The sequence below is a fragment of the Polypterus senegalus genome, chromosome 10 (assembly GCF_016835505.1).
Source record: "Polypterus senegalus isolate Bchr_013 chromosome 10, ASM1683550v1, whole genome shotgun sequence".
NCBI lineage: Eukaryota > Metazoa > Chordata > Cladistia > Polypteriformes > Polypteridae > Polypterus > Polypterus senegalus.
In genome coordinates, this window is record NC_053163.1 from 28,282,173 (window position 1) to 28,297,743 (window position 15,571).

General features: G+C 38.4%; 1 protein-coding gene across 1 annotated transcript in view; it reads right to left on the minus strand.

Moving 5' to 3' along the window:
• Positions 1 to 1,324: 1,324 nt before the first annotated feature.
• The window catches only part of LOC120536984 (beta-1,3-N-acetylglucosaminyltransferase manic fringe-like), a 58,874-nt gene continuing 44,627 nt past the window's right edge, over positions 1,325 to 15,571 (minus strand). The window contains exons 5-8 of the mRNA XM_039765573.1: positions 11,316 to 11,401; positions 10,084 to 10,249; positions 5,223 to 5,308; positions 1,325 to 2,507 (exon numbers count right to left, since the gene is read on the minus strand). Coding sequence (XP_039621507.1) covers positions 2,441 to 2,507; positions 5,223 to 5,308; positions 10,084 to 10,249; positions 11,316 to 11,401 — 405 coding nt within the window. The 3' untranslated portion in view covers positions 1,325 to 2,440. The remainder of the gene's footprint in view (positions 2,508 to 5,222; positions 5,309 to 10,083; positions 10,250 to 11,315; positions 11,402 to 15,571) is intronic.

Sequence of the window (15,571 nt, forward strand, 5' to 3'; positions counted from 1 at the left end):
CAGCATCCCCTAGTGGCCTCCATGGCATCCAGCAGGGCTGTGTATAAAAACTTCCGTCATGCCCTGTTGGTCTTCTGAGGACCTCCATACTGCAAGGAGGGCTCCACCTAGTGGCTTGGGGGTATTGGCCGAGATAAAGGGCCGGTCAATTCACCACTATATATATATATATATATATATATATATATATATATATATATATACATATATATACAGTATACTAGCTGTGTAAGCCCATGTTGTAAAAAGCCCTGGGTCCTAGAAACTATTGAAATCGTCAGAAAAAAAATTTAAATGAAGAGATGTCAGGTAATTCAAAGGAACTACTCTAGGCATCTCTCTACTAGGAGGATTCATTCTGCCGACATGGTTGCATTGCTTGTGTATTAGCAGTGGGAGGAAAAGTAAAAGGGATACCGTTTTGCCGATGTTTGTCTTTCTTATGAAGTTTCGTTTTGCCAATGTGTTCGCCTCACTTGTGTTATTAGCGGCTAAGCGAGTTTTCTGTTTTCTTGGAGGCAGAATCCTTACCCCGACTCCACCTCTCACTTCCGGGCTGGACAGACACACACACTTCCATGCGTAGACGTTTATTTATAAATGTCACTTCCGGCTCCACCCCAGAAGTCGTCACTCCCAGTAGAAGAGCCTACTTCCTAATGACGTCATTTTCACATCCCAAGAAGTCACAGCCTGTTGACCTCATTTCCAGTTCCGGTCCCAAGATCCCTACTCTTCCAGCTTTTCAACTATTTATCTGCCATGTTTCCTAACCTGTTCATTTCTGTTTTGGACTCATGTCTGTAAACGCCATTTTTCTCAACTCATGCATTTGTAGCCACTTCCAATTATATGGGTAGCTGCCCTAAAGCTTTTTTCTTGTGTCAAGGCTTGTTTGTTTACCACTATATATATATATATATATATATATATATATATATATATATATATATATATATATATATATATATATATATATAGATGATGACAAAGTTGCAAGGACTTCCAGCACAATACCAGCGCTTGTCATCTATAGAAACTTTCAGATGACTCATACATCATTGGCTGCATTAATAAAGAAGACGTGTAAGAGTACAGGAAGGCTGTCAAGGACTTGTGGTGCAACTCAATGTTAGCAAAATAAAGAGCTTATGGTGAACTTCCGGTATGCAAAGAAGTCTCTGAAACCAGACACCATTCAGGGGGAGGACATGGAAGTGGTGCAGAGCTACAAGTACCTGGGGATTCTCATGAGCAACAAACTGGACTGGTCTGACAACACAGTGGGGCTGTACAAGAAGGGCCAGAGCAGACTGGACTTGCTAAGGAGACTCCGGTCTTTTGATGTGTGCGCCAAACTGCTGGATATGTTCTACCAGTCCATAGTAGCCAGTGTGGTGCTCTACACTCCATTTTGCAGGGGAAGTAACCTGAGCTCAAAAGCACAATTTTCAGGAAACCCATGCTCCATCACCGGGTTAACCCTGGACATGCTGGAAGATGTAGTGGAAAAGAGGATGGTGGGCAAAATTGGATGCTATCTTGGAGCACTTTTAGCCACTGGCTCATTCTACCATGATGTGTTAAGAACCTCTGGGGGTCTTTTCTTCCCACTGTTATCGTGAAATTTAGTGCTTCCACCCGATGTACTCGTTTTTACTTATTTACTTATCGACTGATTCATTAACTTACTGATCGATTGATTGATTGGCTGTATTATTTGTCCTGTGAATCTGTGTCCTTGTTTTTTATGTTTTGCTTCCTGTATGCATCTGAATTTCCTCACAAGATTAATACATTTTATCTAATCTAATCTAATTAAATCTAATCTACAGTAATTACAAGGATCACAGTTGCTCTAAAGTAATTCATGTGGAAGTGTTTTGAAGTGAACGCAGAAAAGGGCTTCAAAAAATTATGAATTTTATTCAATTATCTAGAAACCATGTAACCAAACTGAATTCATATTTACACCCGTGCATTATTTATTTTTTCTTTACTTTATAACAGTCCAACAAAATTAAATTTCAGTCGGCATAACGATATGGGAAGCATAACGATACGGGAAGCAAATTGCCTTCACCATCTTTACAGTACAGGGCTCTTGAAAAGCATTCATACATTGAAAGGGTGACCACCTAGACATCTTTCACCTAGTGCAAAGTAAAATCTTGTGGAAATGGGTTCAGGTAATTGAGATTGAAATACAGTGATCAATGTAGCTTCCTGCAAAATAAACTTAGCAGCATAGGAAGCATAGCCAAGAAGTTCTGGGGAGCTTCAATCAAATAAAAAGCGGATTCTGGAAGATCCATTTAACACTGACATTTCTTCAAGTCCAAGAAACCGTCCATGATCCATTTTGACTGGGAAACTTCTTGCATAGTTTATGAGATAAAGTGCTTCTTTTGGAGTGCATTTATGTAAGTCCTTTGGCAAATCATACAGGAAACCGTTCAGGGCACCACTGGGTATCGGGATACAGCAGGCAGTGGATGCTTTTAAACCTGTGGAAGCAAAAGAAGACCAAAGTAATCAGATGAGCCCTTAAAAAAAATACAAAACATTTCATGACAATCGAGAAAGATCTCAGTCAAGCCATTGTAAGCATAAGTTTGATATGTCACTGTGCTCTGTGTAAATTTATCTTATAAATTCTGCTCACGTGCACAGATGACACATTGCCAGATTAAGCACAGGGCCTTACCACATAGAAGTGCTAGGCAAGCAGTATGACATAAGACAGTGTCACACACGTGCGAGTAGGAGGAATCTATACGGACCAAGTGAGGGTAATTCCACACCAGGCCAGGGTGCACTAAACTTTCTTTGGTTATCTCTACAGACCAGACACGGGAAAACCTGTCTGACAGCCATGCAAGATGTCACTTTCGGTTCCGGCACCTAGAGGAACGGCACTTCCGGAGCTTAAAAGAACATCATTTCTGGTTCCAGCGCCAAGAAGAAAGGCATTTCCGGTTACAATCATTTTGAACAGCCATCAGTATTTTGGACAGTTATTTACCCGGACTCATTTCAAGTTTATTAACATTTCAGTATTCATCCATTGGCATTATTTGTATTGTGTTTGTTATACGTGTACAGGGGCAAGGGAGGTTTGGTTATTGTATATGTGGTGTTTTTACTTTGCTGGTATGGTGGAGGAATATATATAGATATATTTTACGTCAGGGATTTGTATTATTGTTATCTGTCATTGTGTTTTATTTAATATATTACTGCACTTGTTTTACATATTTGATTTTTATTTCTTGTGTTTAACCGTCGATTGGGGGGAAGGAAATATTATTTGTCAGAGGTACGGCTTGGTATAAGTAGGTTCTCCTCAGCAATTTTTCCAATCTACGGGTCCTGGTAGTGTTGCTGCCAGCTGGGTAAGGGATCGGCCGTTACAGTGTCTGCCCACCTGAACCTGTCTCTTCTCTTCAAAGCTGGAAGACCCACCGTCTCATGTCTGAAAAGATGTCTAGACATTTATTGTGTGTTTTTTTGTCTGTTTTTGCTTTCATTTATATGAGGTAAACAGAGTGGTAGCCTAACTATTATTGTTTGTCTGGTCTCTTACTCTACAAATTCTTTTGTTCTTCAATTCTGATTTATATGTTGTGTTTTGGCTTAGGCTACTCGTGATATTCTTATATTTGACTACAGCTTTTGACTTACGATTTTGTCTGACGTCCTGGCCATTGTTCATTTGTATCACGTTGTCCCACCTTTCACCTTGACTTACTATTACTATCGCATTATGTCTCTTGATTCCATCCTACATAAAACTGCAGTCATTGCACTGTGGCCACCTGTTGTGCACTGTGATATCCATAGCGACTTGGGTCAACCAGTCAACGACTCACCCTGACAAAATGAAAAGAGTCTGATAATGATAATTTGTAGGGGTGGGCTTGTGTGTAATCGTAGAGCTGACTACTAATGATCTCTCAGCTGGAAGTATTAAATGTATACAATACACTCTATGAGGAATAATGAATGTGGGTGTTTTGGACATGACAGACAGAAGAGGGACTCGTTTTACACGTTTTACGTATCAGAATGGAAAAAAAGGACAAAGATGGCAGCTGATGTTGTTGTACCTGGAAAACACTCATAAGGCACCAGCTCTGTCAGAAAATAGGGCAAGCTCACAATACTTTGCAAATGTGAAACAGTGCTAGAAATTCATCACAGAGTTGTGTAATTTGTCATCCCCTGCGATTTCAAGACCGTAATCTGAAAAAGACCAACAACGGTACTTATTGGCGTAGACAGCCCCTTCCATGGTAAGGGTAAGTCGTGCAATGTGATCCTGTCTTAACAGGAATTGTGGGAGCTGGGAGAAGTCCTATTGACTTACTATTCCCTTCAGCCCATCCTCGTTAGACATTTTTCAACATTTGACACATCTACTGGGATTATGTAAATGGTGTCGGCAAACGTTCATACAACTTCATCTTTACAGAGTAATTACAAATTCTTACATTTGGTTTTGCAAGTGGCTGGATGGACGAATGATTCTCTTCTTCTTAATATTAACTGTAATTTTTCGGTAACCACAATCATTTCTCAACCTTAATGGTAAAATGTAATTTCCTTTTTGACAGAAATTTACCTTCCATCTTAATTAAAAACCCTAATCTTAAACTTTAATCTCCACTGCCCTATTTTCCCTCACAGTTTCAAAATTAACATTATCATAAATCAACCCTGAAATTTTAATTTCCCATTAAAGAAATATTTAATCTATATCAACATCCATAATCCTATATTCTATCTAATTAGCATTCTATAAGTGTATTAGCTTGAACTTGACCACATTTGTATATGAGAAGAGTTATGTATTCAATCGAGGTATAACTGAAATAGGCAATGTTACCGTTGGAAATCAAACAGTGAACTTCAGGAGGAGGCGGCAGTTGTTTTGCTAATGGTTATAAAGGAGAGTCAATGGAAAATTAACATTTTTACGTTATGACGAAACACTGATCGGGCTGTGGCTCTGGAAGCGTTGTGTATTTGCTTTTCTACCCATGTCCTCGGTTTTATGTTGCTAAAATTAAATGACCAGTTTTCAAAAGGATATCAAAGCATAACATTAATATCAGCTAACATATACAACAACTAAAACTAAAGGTCCCTTTAGCTATAATGAGGCTTACTCACTCACAGTATTTAGCAATATTAGGAGTCATATGAATTCAGAGGATTACCTAGAGGGGTCCTGCTCCTTGGAAAAGTAGCCTTTCAGTTCCACGCTGTTTAGTTTATTTTCAAACATCCCATAGCTCAACGTGACCTGCCAAAAAGAACAGTTTACTCAGTATCTATTCCGAAAAACTAAACAAGCACCAGAAGTGTTGTTGAGGATTCACTTTATACAGTTCTTCTCGTCCAGAAAAAAACAAAACATTTAACACATTCATAGTTTATTTTGTCTGATCGACTTGTTAGTTTAACACATAGGTAAAGCCTTCTTGAAAATGTAATCTTTAGATAATAAAGACAGATCATTACAGAACAACCTATAAAAGCAACATCAATGGACGATGACATTAGAATAATCGTATAATCTGGACAAGAACAGGCCATTCAGTCCAACAAAGCTTGCCAGTCCTATCTACTTAATTTTTCTAAAATAACATCAAGTCAAGTTTTTTTATTTTTTAATTTTTTTTTATTTTTATTAATTTTATTACAATCCATACAAAGCAATCAAGATTTTACAAAAAGAAAAATTGAGTTAAGAACAGATCGATCCCCACCCCTGAGAGAGAGAGCAAGCCAAATGGCGTTAAATTTAAGGCTTGTAAACATACCTAAATTAATAAATTCTCTGTGCTTTAAGAGCTTATTTTAAAATATTACTGATTAGATCCTGCCATATTTTGAAAAAGTCTGTACAGATCCTCTAACTGAGTATTTGATTTTTTCCAATTTTAAATAATATAACACATCGGTTTCCCACTGACTTAAAAGAGGAGAGTTTGGGTTCTTCCAGTTTATCAGAATAAGTCTGCGTGCCAAAGTGTAGTGAATGCAATCACAATTTGTTTGTCTTCTCCACTTTAAGCCCTCTGGAAGAACCCCAAACACAGCTGTTAATGGGTTAGGAGGGATTGTGAGTCCAACACTGTCTGAGAGGTAATTAAAATTTTTGTCCAGAATAATGTTAATTTGGAGCAGGCCCAGAACATGTGACCTAGTGAGGCTGGGACTTGGTTGCAACGTTCGCAGGTTGGATCATGCCCTGGAAACATTTTGGAGAGTTTTAGTCGAGACAGATGTGCTCGATATATAATTTTGAGTTGTATAATTGTATGCTTTGCATATGGAGCTCGAGTGAATTCTCTGCATTGCTACTTTCCACTCCTTTTCTGATATATTAATTGAGAGGTCATTTTCCCAGTGTCCTCTTGGATCTTTGAAAGGAGGGATTGTAAAAGGATTTTATATATTGTAGAGATGGAGTCTAACTCCTTGAAATTGAGCAATATTTTTTCCAGCATGGATGAGGGTGCAAGATGAGGAAAATCTGGAAGGTTCTGTTTAACAAAGTTCCTGATTTGAAGATAGTGAAAGAAATGTGTAGCTGGAATGTTAAATTTGGAATGTAATTGTTCATAGGATGCAAAGGCGTTGTCTATATAAAGATCTCTAAGCAAGTTAATTCCAAATTTTTCCAGATATTAAAACTGCATATGTTTGTGAAGGTTGAAAGAGGTGGTTCTCTTGCAGAGGTGCCACAGATAGAAGCTTCTCCGTCTTAAAATGCTTTCTACATTGGTTCCAGATTCTAAGTGAGTGGAGCACAATTGGGTTATTAGTGTATTGCCGATAGCGTGTGTTTATTGGAGCAGAGCAAGGAATACAAAGAAGTACTGCAGGATTTTACTTCTATTGCGGTCCAAGCCTGTGTATGTTCTTCTATTTGTGTCCAGGTTCTTATCACCTGTATATTTGCTGCCCAGTAATAAAACTGGAAGTTAGGTAGAGCCATGCCACCTTCTGCCTTTTGTCTTTGTAGGGTCGCTCTTTTGATGTGTGGATGTTTAGAATTCCAAATAAATGAGGTTATTGTTGAATCTAATTGCTTAAAGAATGATTTATTAATGTATATTGAGATGTTTTGAAATAAAAAAAGGAGCTTAGGAAGAATATTCATCTTAACAGTGTTAATTCTTCCAGCTAGTGTGAGATGAAGGGTTGACCATCTATGCATGTCTTGTTTAATTTTTTCCATGCAGACGACCAAATTTTGTTGATAAAGAGCTTTATGTTTACTTGTGATGTTTACCCCGAGGTATTTAAACTGTTCTGCAATGATAAAAGATAGAGTGTCTAATCTAATATTATATGCTTGAGAATTCACTGGAAAGAGTACACTTTTATTCAGATTAATTCTGAGACCAGAGAGCTTTTGAAATTCTGTGAGTGCTGCTAAGACTGCAGGCACAGAATTTTCTGGGTCCGATATATACAGTACCATGTCATCTGCATATAAGGAGATTTTCTGTTCCAGTCCTTCTCTGCTAATCCCCTTTATCTGATCAGTATTTCGACAATGTATTGCCAGTGGTTCAATGGCAATCGCAAACAGCAGTGGTGACAAAGGGCATCCTTGTCTTGTGCCACGTTCTAGTTTAAAGTAGTCTGAGCAAATGTTGTTGATGCAAACTGAAGCTTCTGGGTTAGTATATAGTTTTTATAGTTCCTAAAGTCCTCCTGTCTACCACACTACTTGGTAGCTTATTCTGAGTGTCAATGGTTGTCTGTGTAAAGAACAACTTCCTAATGTTTGTGCGAAATTTACCCTTAACAAGTTTAAACTGAGTCCCTGTCTTCTTGATGAACTCACTTTAAAGTCACAGTCTCGATCCACTGGTCTAATTCCCTTCATAATCCCTTCATAATTTTCAACACTTCACTCTCAAGTTAAATTTTGAAAGTCCCCAAAGTTCTACTGTCTACTACACTACTTGGTAGCTCATTCCAAGTGTCTATCGTTCTCTTTGTAAAGAAAAACTTTCCAATGTGTGCGCGAAATTTACCCTTAACAAATTTCCAATTGTGTCCCCGTGTTCTTAATGAAATCATTATAAAGTCACAGTCTTGATCCACTGGACTAATTCCCTTCATAATTTTAAACACTTTAGTAATGTATCCTCTTAATCCTCTTTTGTTTAAACTGTAAAGGCTCAGCTCTTTTAATCTTTCCTCAAACCTCTTAAATCAGCCACTCTTCTCTGGACCATTTCTAACGCTGCTATGTCCTTTTCATAGCCTGGAGACCAAAACTGCACACAGGACTCCAAATGAGGCCTCACCAGTGTGTTATAAAGCCTGAGCAGAACATCCTTGGACTTGTATTCTACACATCAGGGCATTATATAACTTCACATTCTGTTAGCCTTCTTAAAGGTTTCAGGACACTGTCTGGCAGTTGATAGTGTTGAGTGCACTACGACTCCAAATCCTCATAAGGTGTTTTCGATTTTCAGACTTCCCATTGTGTACTCAATTCATGATATCACACAGGGTTTTCTAATGGCACATGGTTGGGACTTGTATGCTGTCACAACCTGATACTTCAGGGTCAAGAAAAGGTGTCCTTCATTGTGACATTTGCGAATAATCTCAGTGTATATGGGGGAGTTCCATTAAAATTGAAAAGTTTACCATCAAATGTAAATTACTCTACAGAGGATGTGTCCTTTTTGTAAGCCATCATGACACTTTCAGTATTTTTCAGGGTCACAGACTATAAAGGCCTTGTCACATTACCCAGTTGTTTCAGCCGCTGACTTCGTTTACTTAATCTTAATGAGTCGGGGCAGTTGTACTGTGCTTCCGTAACTGCCAGCCGTGTAGTCGGGCATTCCCAGCGATTCAGATTTTTTTTGACCTACGTATATTTTCACGCGCACATGCAAACTTTCATAAGCGAGCCCCCTGGAGAGCACCTGTGCAGAGGACATAGGCATTGTATGAGGTAGGCCTGTAAGAACTATTAAGCATAAAAGCTAACTGTTGCTTCACCGTAATATACTACAATATAATGTATTTTGAGCTTAGGGCAGTGGTTCTCAACCTTTGGGGCGCAAAGTAACAAAAAGGGGGGCAAGAAGATGTGAAAAAAAAGAAAACAAGAATCAAAAATATGAAAAAAACATCTGTTGAAACCAAAACAAATTAACTTAAACTACATTCTGATACTAGAACAATAAATAAAGAGTTAGATAAATGTCGATAAAAGTTAAGTAGGTATAATAAAATATGCATCTACATTTGAAAAAAAATGTTAGGGGGGGGCGCGATTAAAACTGTTATGAAAACTCGGGTCGCAAATACTTAAAGGTTGAGAAAAGCTGACTTAGGGGACGTAAAAAAGGAACATTAGAAAATATCAGAAATCTTGTCTACATTTATATTTATTCCTACAGCTTATTGATAGGGAAAAATAAAGAAAGTCATCATACCCAATAATGTTTTACATATCTGTACTGTTTTGCTTTTCTTGATGGATTTTCATTCAGACGCTGATGAAGCTCAAATGGCTCGAGGCTTTAGAATGTATAACTGTATTATTATCATCTCTGGAAGATGATTGCTCCAAGTAAAAAAAAAAAATGCAAAAATGCTAATTTTCTTTATTAAAGGCTTGGAAAATAAATGTGAGGCGAATAGGAGAAATAAAACCAAATAGGAGAGAATGTAATAAGAATTCACAGAATGATTGTGTTCATCTCTTATCTTTACTAATCTTCAATTCAATTTATTCTTTTGTGGTCTGTATCAACAAACATTTGGTAACGTGCCTATAACCATATGTCCATTTTATTTGTTTTTTTTTTCTTTTACAAACTCATTTTAGCTAATACTGCCACCCCACTGAGTGCCCAGAGGTCTTTGCCTGTTATTGCTCTGCGCCGTCTGCACTGCAGTTCATAATACTGATGGGATTTTATGTGGCAGCAGTTGGGTGAGTGTTTACATTACAAGAATGGCTTTAATTAATCTAAATGACACATGACGGGATTCAAACAAGTAGGAATCTGAAGAGCAAACCTTTACCTGTTTGTGGAAATCTTCAGGTTTAAGGATCTGCAGACTTTCCAGGTGGGAGTGAAACAGCTCACTGTGGACTAGAGGCACCTGCAGCTGGCACTCCACAATGTAGCCCACTGTGCAGTCATCAGGCAAGCGGATCATCTCAGACGTGAGGCCAAACCGTGGACCACTAAGTTTAGAAGGGATAAAAAAGAAGGAAAGGAAACACAATTAAGAGACAAAAACAAAACACTTTTCTTTTTTTTTGTTCAAATCATAATCAAGCAACTTGAAGCAGGCAGCGCTTATAAGCCATTGAGACAGAAACCACTGCTGACCAATCAAACAGATGGCGTTGGGCAGAGTGATCCAAACACAATTGGAAATGGACTTCTGCAGCCATCTGCATAAATGTGAATCTCTGTGATATGTTAATTGCAAACTCATCAGTCAAAGAGGAGGAAAAAATCATTATGTGCTCAAGTGGCACATTACAGCATTGTCATCAAGACAGTGAGAACATGACCCCTGTTGGTGACTATATGTAAGAACAACCTCATGCATAGAGAAGTGTATACAGATAAAGAGATAAAAAGACACGATAGATAGATAGATAGATAGATTTTAGTAGAGTAGGCAGGATAGACAGACAGACAGATAGATGGATGGATAGATAGATTTTAGTATAGTAGGCAGGATAGACAGACAGACAGACAGACAGACAGACAGACAGACAGATAGATAGATAGATAGATAGATAGATATTTTAGTGTAGTAGGTAAGATAGATAGATAGATAGATAGATAGATAGATAGATAGATAGATAGATAGACAAGCCCTGGCTCCAACAATTCCAAATTGGATAGACAGGTTTACAAAGAGATGTATGGATCTTCTTTGTATTAACAACATTTTTAAACGTGAAACAGAGATAGATGAAGTGCTAGTCCAGCCTCATACCATAAGCTACAGCACAGCCATGCATTGCTGCAAAGATACTGAAACTGCCACATTTACCCAAAAAAAAAAAATAAAAGTTTCAGTGAAGTCCCTCGTCAATTCTGAGTGCAAAGAGCGAGTCTGGCTTGATTCACTGGTCTCCCATTTAACACCTAGATTACTCTCTGTGCTCAAATTAATGAGCCAGCTCATTATAAACAGTTCATATTGATGAAGAAGATATCGAGCGCTGGCACTCAATTTCCGGAGTAGTCTATACACAGCTGGAGAGACCCTTCAAGTTGGTAGTCACTCACCTGGCCCAGGGTGCCATCTTCTCTGCCAGCTTCCTACTGAGACAGAAACCTGCACCTCCTGTTGCAAACCAGAAGAATACTGATCTCTGAAGGGAACAAGAAAAATAAAATATAGTAAGTAAAATATACAGTACACACTGAATTTAAAGGTTGTGATAAAAGACAAAAGAGAAAAAATGAAAGAGAAAATGACCCACAAGTGGAATTTACAGTGCCTATAAAACTTTTTCATCGCCTTGGAAGATTTCACAATTTATTGTTACAGAGCATTGAATCACAGTAGATTTAATTTAGCTTTCTTGACACTGAGCAATAGAACAAGACTCTTTAATGTCAAAGTGAAAACAGATCTCTGCAAAGTGGTCTAAATGAATTAAAAATATAAAAAACTAAATGACTGATCACAGAAGTATTCACCTCCTGCAAGTCAGTATCCAGTAGATGCACCTTTGGCAGCCATGACAGCGTTGAATCTGTGTGCACAGATCTCGGTCAGCTTTTTCCATCTTCTTTGTACAACTGCTCAAGTTCTGTGAGGGGATCAGGACTGAACAGCTTTTTCAAGTCCAGCCACAAGTGCTCAATTGGATTGAGATCTGGACTGTGATATGGCCACTCCAAGACATTAACGTTGTTATTTTTAAGCCATTCCCATGTAGCTTTGGCTTTATGCTTGGGGTCGTTCTCTTGATGGAAAACAAATCTCCCAAGGTGCAGGTTTCTTGCAGACTGCATTAGGTTCTCCTCCAGGATTTCCCTGTATTTGGCTGCAATCACTGTACCCTTGAACTCACATGCCCTGCAGGGATTGCTTTACAGAAGCATCCCCAGAGTATGATGCTGCCATGATGGGCACAGTGCATGTTTGATAATGTGCAACATTCAAATGTGAAGTTTAGTCTGATGGCCAAAAACCTTAAATTTGGTCTTACTAGAACACAGAACCTTCTTCCAGTGAGTTTAGAGTCCCTTTTGTGAGTCACCGTAAACTCTGGTCAAGATGTCAGGTGTGTTTTTGTTTTTATTCATTGCCATGCTATGTGACTGGTGAAGCAGCCTCTCCAATCTCAGTTGCTATAGCTTGTAACCTCTTCAGGTTTTTAGAGGTCTCTTAATCGCCTTCCTCACTAGTCTTCTTCTATAGCAAGATCACTCAATTTTTGTGGATGGCATGTTCTTGCAGATGTACAACAGTGCCACACTAATTCCAATTCTTAATAATTGATTGAACTGGACTTCAAGGGACATTCAGTAGCAGTAGTAGTTGGGAGTATACACTGATAGCTTATTGCCGTACCCACCACATGACGAACCACCTGGATTGGTGACACCTCAGCACATTGAGCAGTGTGAATTTTTTTACAGTGGCTGGAGTGCCAATCCTGCCACCAATTCCCAAGTTTTCCCTGTAGTTTGAGGACCAGCTTGCAGGACTGGATGCAGATTAACGGCAAACCCAGGATGGAGCAATTGCAGGTTTAGGGCCTTGCTTAAGGGCCCAACGGAGTAGAGTCACTCCGGGCATTTATGGAATTCTGATTGCAGGCCCAGATCGCTATCCCCTGACTTGTGCTCTTTAATCTCCTTTTCACTGAGTTTCTTGGAGTGTTTTTCTGTTTTAACTGCATAAGTTAGGTCGCCATAAATAAGTCAAGACAACGTGGATCTTCTAGATAAAATGCAATTAAACTACGATCAATTATAAACACAGAAAGGTAATCTTTATTTTAAATAATTACTAGGGAGCTTTGCCCCTGCCCACTTCGCTTGCCCACCCCCAGATTTGGTTAACTTGATATACAATTTAAAGAGATTGTTATTTTCATGGTAATTGTTACATATGCATTATTTTCACTTTTACTTTAAAACTTAAATAAAAACAATATTTTGAATAAACTTTTCTTCAAGATCGTATTGAATTTTGATTCCGTGTTTAGACTTACATCGTGACAATGCAATGTATATCTACCTGTGAGTGACTGTCGTTTCTTTCTCTCTAATAAGTAAATCGACTTTTGCAAATGTTTGTCCATGCTCTTACTTCTTCGCTTAGTCATTGACGTGTCACCCAGAATGTATAAAATCATTGTCCTGATAAAATTTAGAAGAGCTGAGAGCGCAGGAAGTGTGTCTGACAAAAGCATTCACGCGACTGTTGTTAGAAAACCGTGGTCTTGTTTGAAAATAGTTGTAAGTAGAGTGTGACTTGAATAAATCTCATGTTAAAAGTCCACGTTTCACGGAACTTCATACCGTGCCAATGTTTTTGGAATCGTTTAATTGTCGCTGGCAACACGAATTAGACGATCTACAAGTCTCCGACTTAAAGTTTAAATCCCAACAATATATTTGGTCTCTTTTCACTGTTCTGTTATTTTACTGAGTAGTAATTTCTGTTTGTTTGCGCCAATGTGATCTATAATATTCTTTTTTTGAGACTTAAGATTTATTTTGTACTTCCATTATCTCTAACGTGCTCTGCATTTGTACCGTGTCAACGTTTCTGAATTTTTTATAAAGTCCTACTTTGTCATCTTCTTTGTCTTTTATTTACGTACCCGGGCTTGGACTCGTCTCGTGGGATGTATTAGTGTCTCTCTGAGAAAATCACATCTCTTCTCCTTCCAAGATTTTTTTTATAATAGAGACATATGACTTCTAAAGCCATTTGGCAGCGCCAGTGATGATTTAAGTATGAAAATGTCCCAAGGGGTGAATACATTTCAATGCGCTGTAACTATACATAACCTGTGTTCCTGTGCAATAAGCACTGAAATGGCCTTCAACTAACAGTAACATATCTAGTAAAGTTGTCAGTGAACAGCGCCTCCCAGTGGCTCGTAGAACATATTGTGGGTTTGTGAAACTGGAATGTGATGTGAATTCTTAAACTTTAAATTCCAAGTCCTCAGAATGTATTTTGGATTCTTGTTGAAAATTTTCAGGGGAACATCACCCACCAGGGGGGCCGTTTCATATAGAATGAGTTTTGTTTTTGCAAAATGTGGAATGAGCAGTGTCAGTGGAATATTATACAATAAAAATTTAAATGAAAATTATCCAGGAGGTAGCAGTAGATAATTTAAGTTCTCACTGAATGAAGACTAAAGTGGTCTCAGGATGTCGATAACATGCAATGTAGATTTATATTCCGTTAACAGATCTGTAGCCGTGGAAGCTACAAGGAAGTTTAATGTAAGGTGAGACAAAAATAATCCTTGACCGCTAGTGGACGATAGACTATAATCTGAACTCCTAAGATATTAGTTTATGGTGAGCTGCAGTATGTCCTCCAGGAGGAGAACATATTGAAGTTTCCTATTAAAAAGTGTGAAGTGAACATCGTCCTTCAGGGCCAAATTGAATCCACTGTGATTTAATGTTGTACAGCAGTAAAAAGTGAAAAACTTCTTAGGAGGTTAAAACTTTCCATATGCACTGTACAGCAGTTTCTTCCATATGATTTACTATTTCCATTACATAATTCACATGCTTTTTACATATTGTGCTTTCTATAATGAAAATAAATCCCAAGATGCTTACAGAGAAGCACTTGGTCAGCGTTCCACAGTGAGTGTGTCTTCATATTAACCAGTAAATAGTCCTGGACCAGTCACTGAGGTCTTAACCCTTAAACCACACATATCTGGATGCCAAATACTTTTTTGCTACTCTTTTTAAGGAAACGTCACAATTCACCAAGAAAAAGTGAAATTTTATTGGAACACATTTTTTTCATGCAAAGAGCATCACAATTACAGCAACACTGGTCATTTTACACACTGACAATGAACTGTAAAAACTATAAATAAAACTACTGCAACAATCTATTATTATATGTGCAAGGTACTGATGCCATTGATGAAATTCAGTAAATCACCGACTGCACCAACTGCGCTTGAACTGGCTGCACACAAGCACACAATGGCCAATGCTGATGCTTGCTGGCTAGTCTAGTGCAGTGGTTGAATCCTAGGGACAGTGATGCTGATTCGCTAGGGGGCAGCAGTGGTCATGAGCTGGCTGCATAACGAATGTACGGCACGGACTGATCAGCTCCAACGTGCTGGCAAATTGCACTGGCAACCGACTATAGCCAGTTGCAGCGAATGGACGTTGCCAAATAAACTCTGCCCCGGCATGCTGGCAAATTATATTGGGAACCGATTATAGCTGGTTCTGGAAGTTTAAGGGTTAATAATTATTACAATTTTAACTGGTATAATGTAGGATTGGGCGGCACGGTGGCGCAGTGG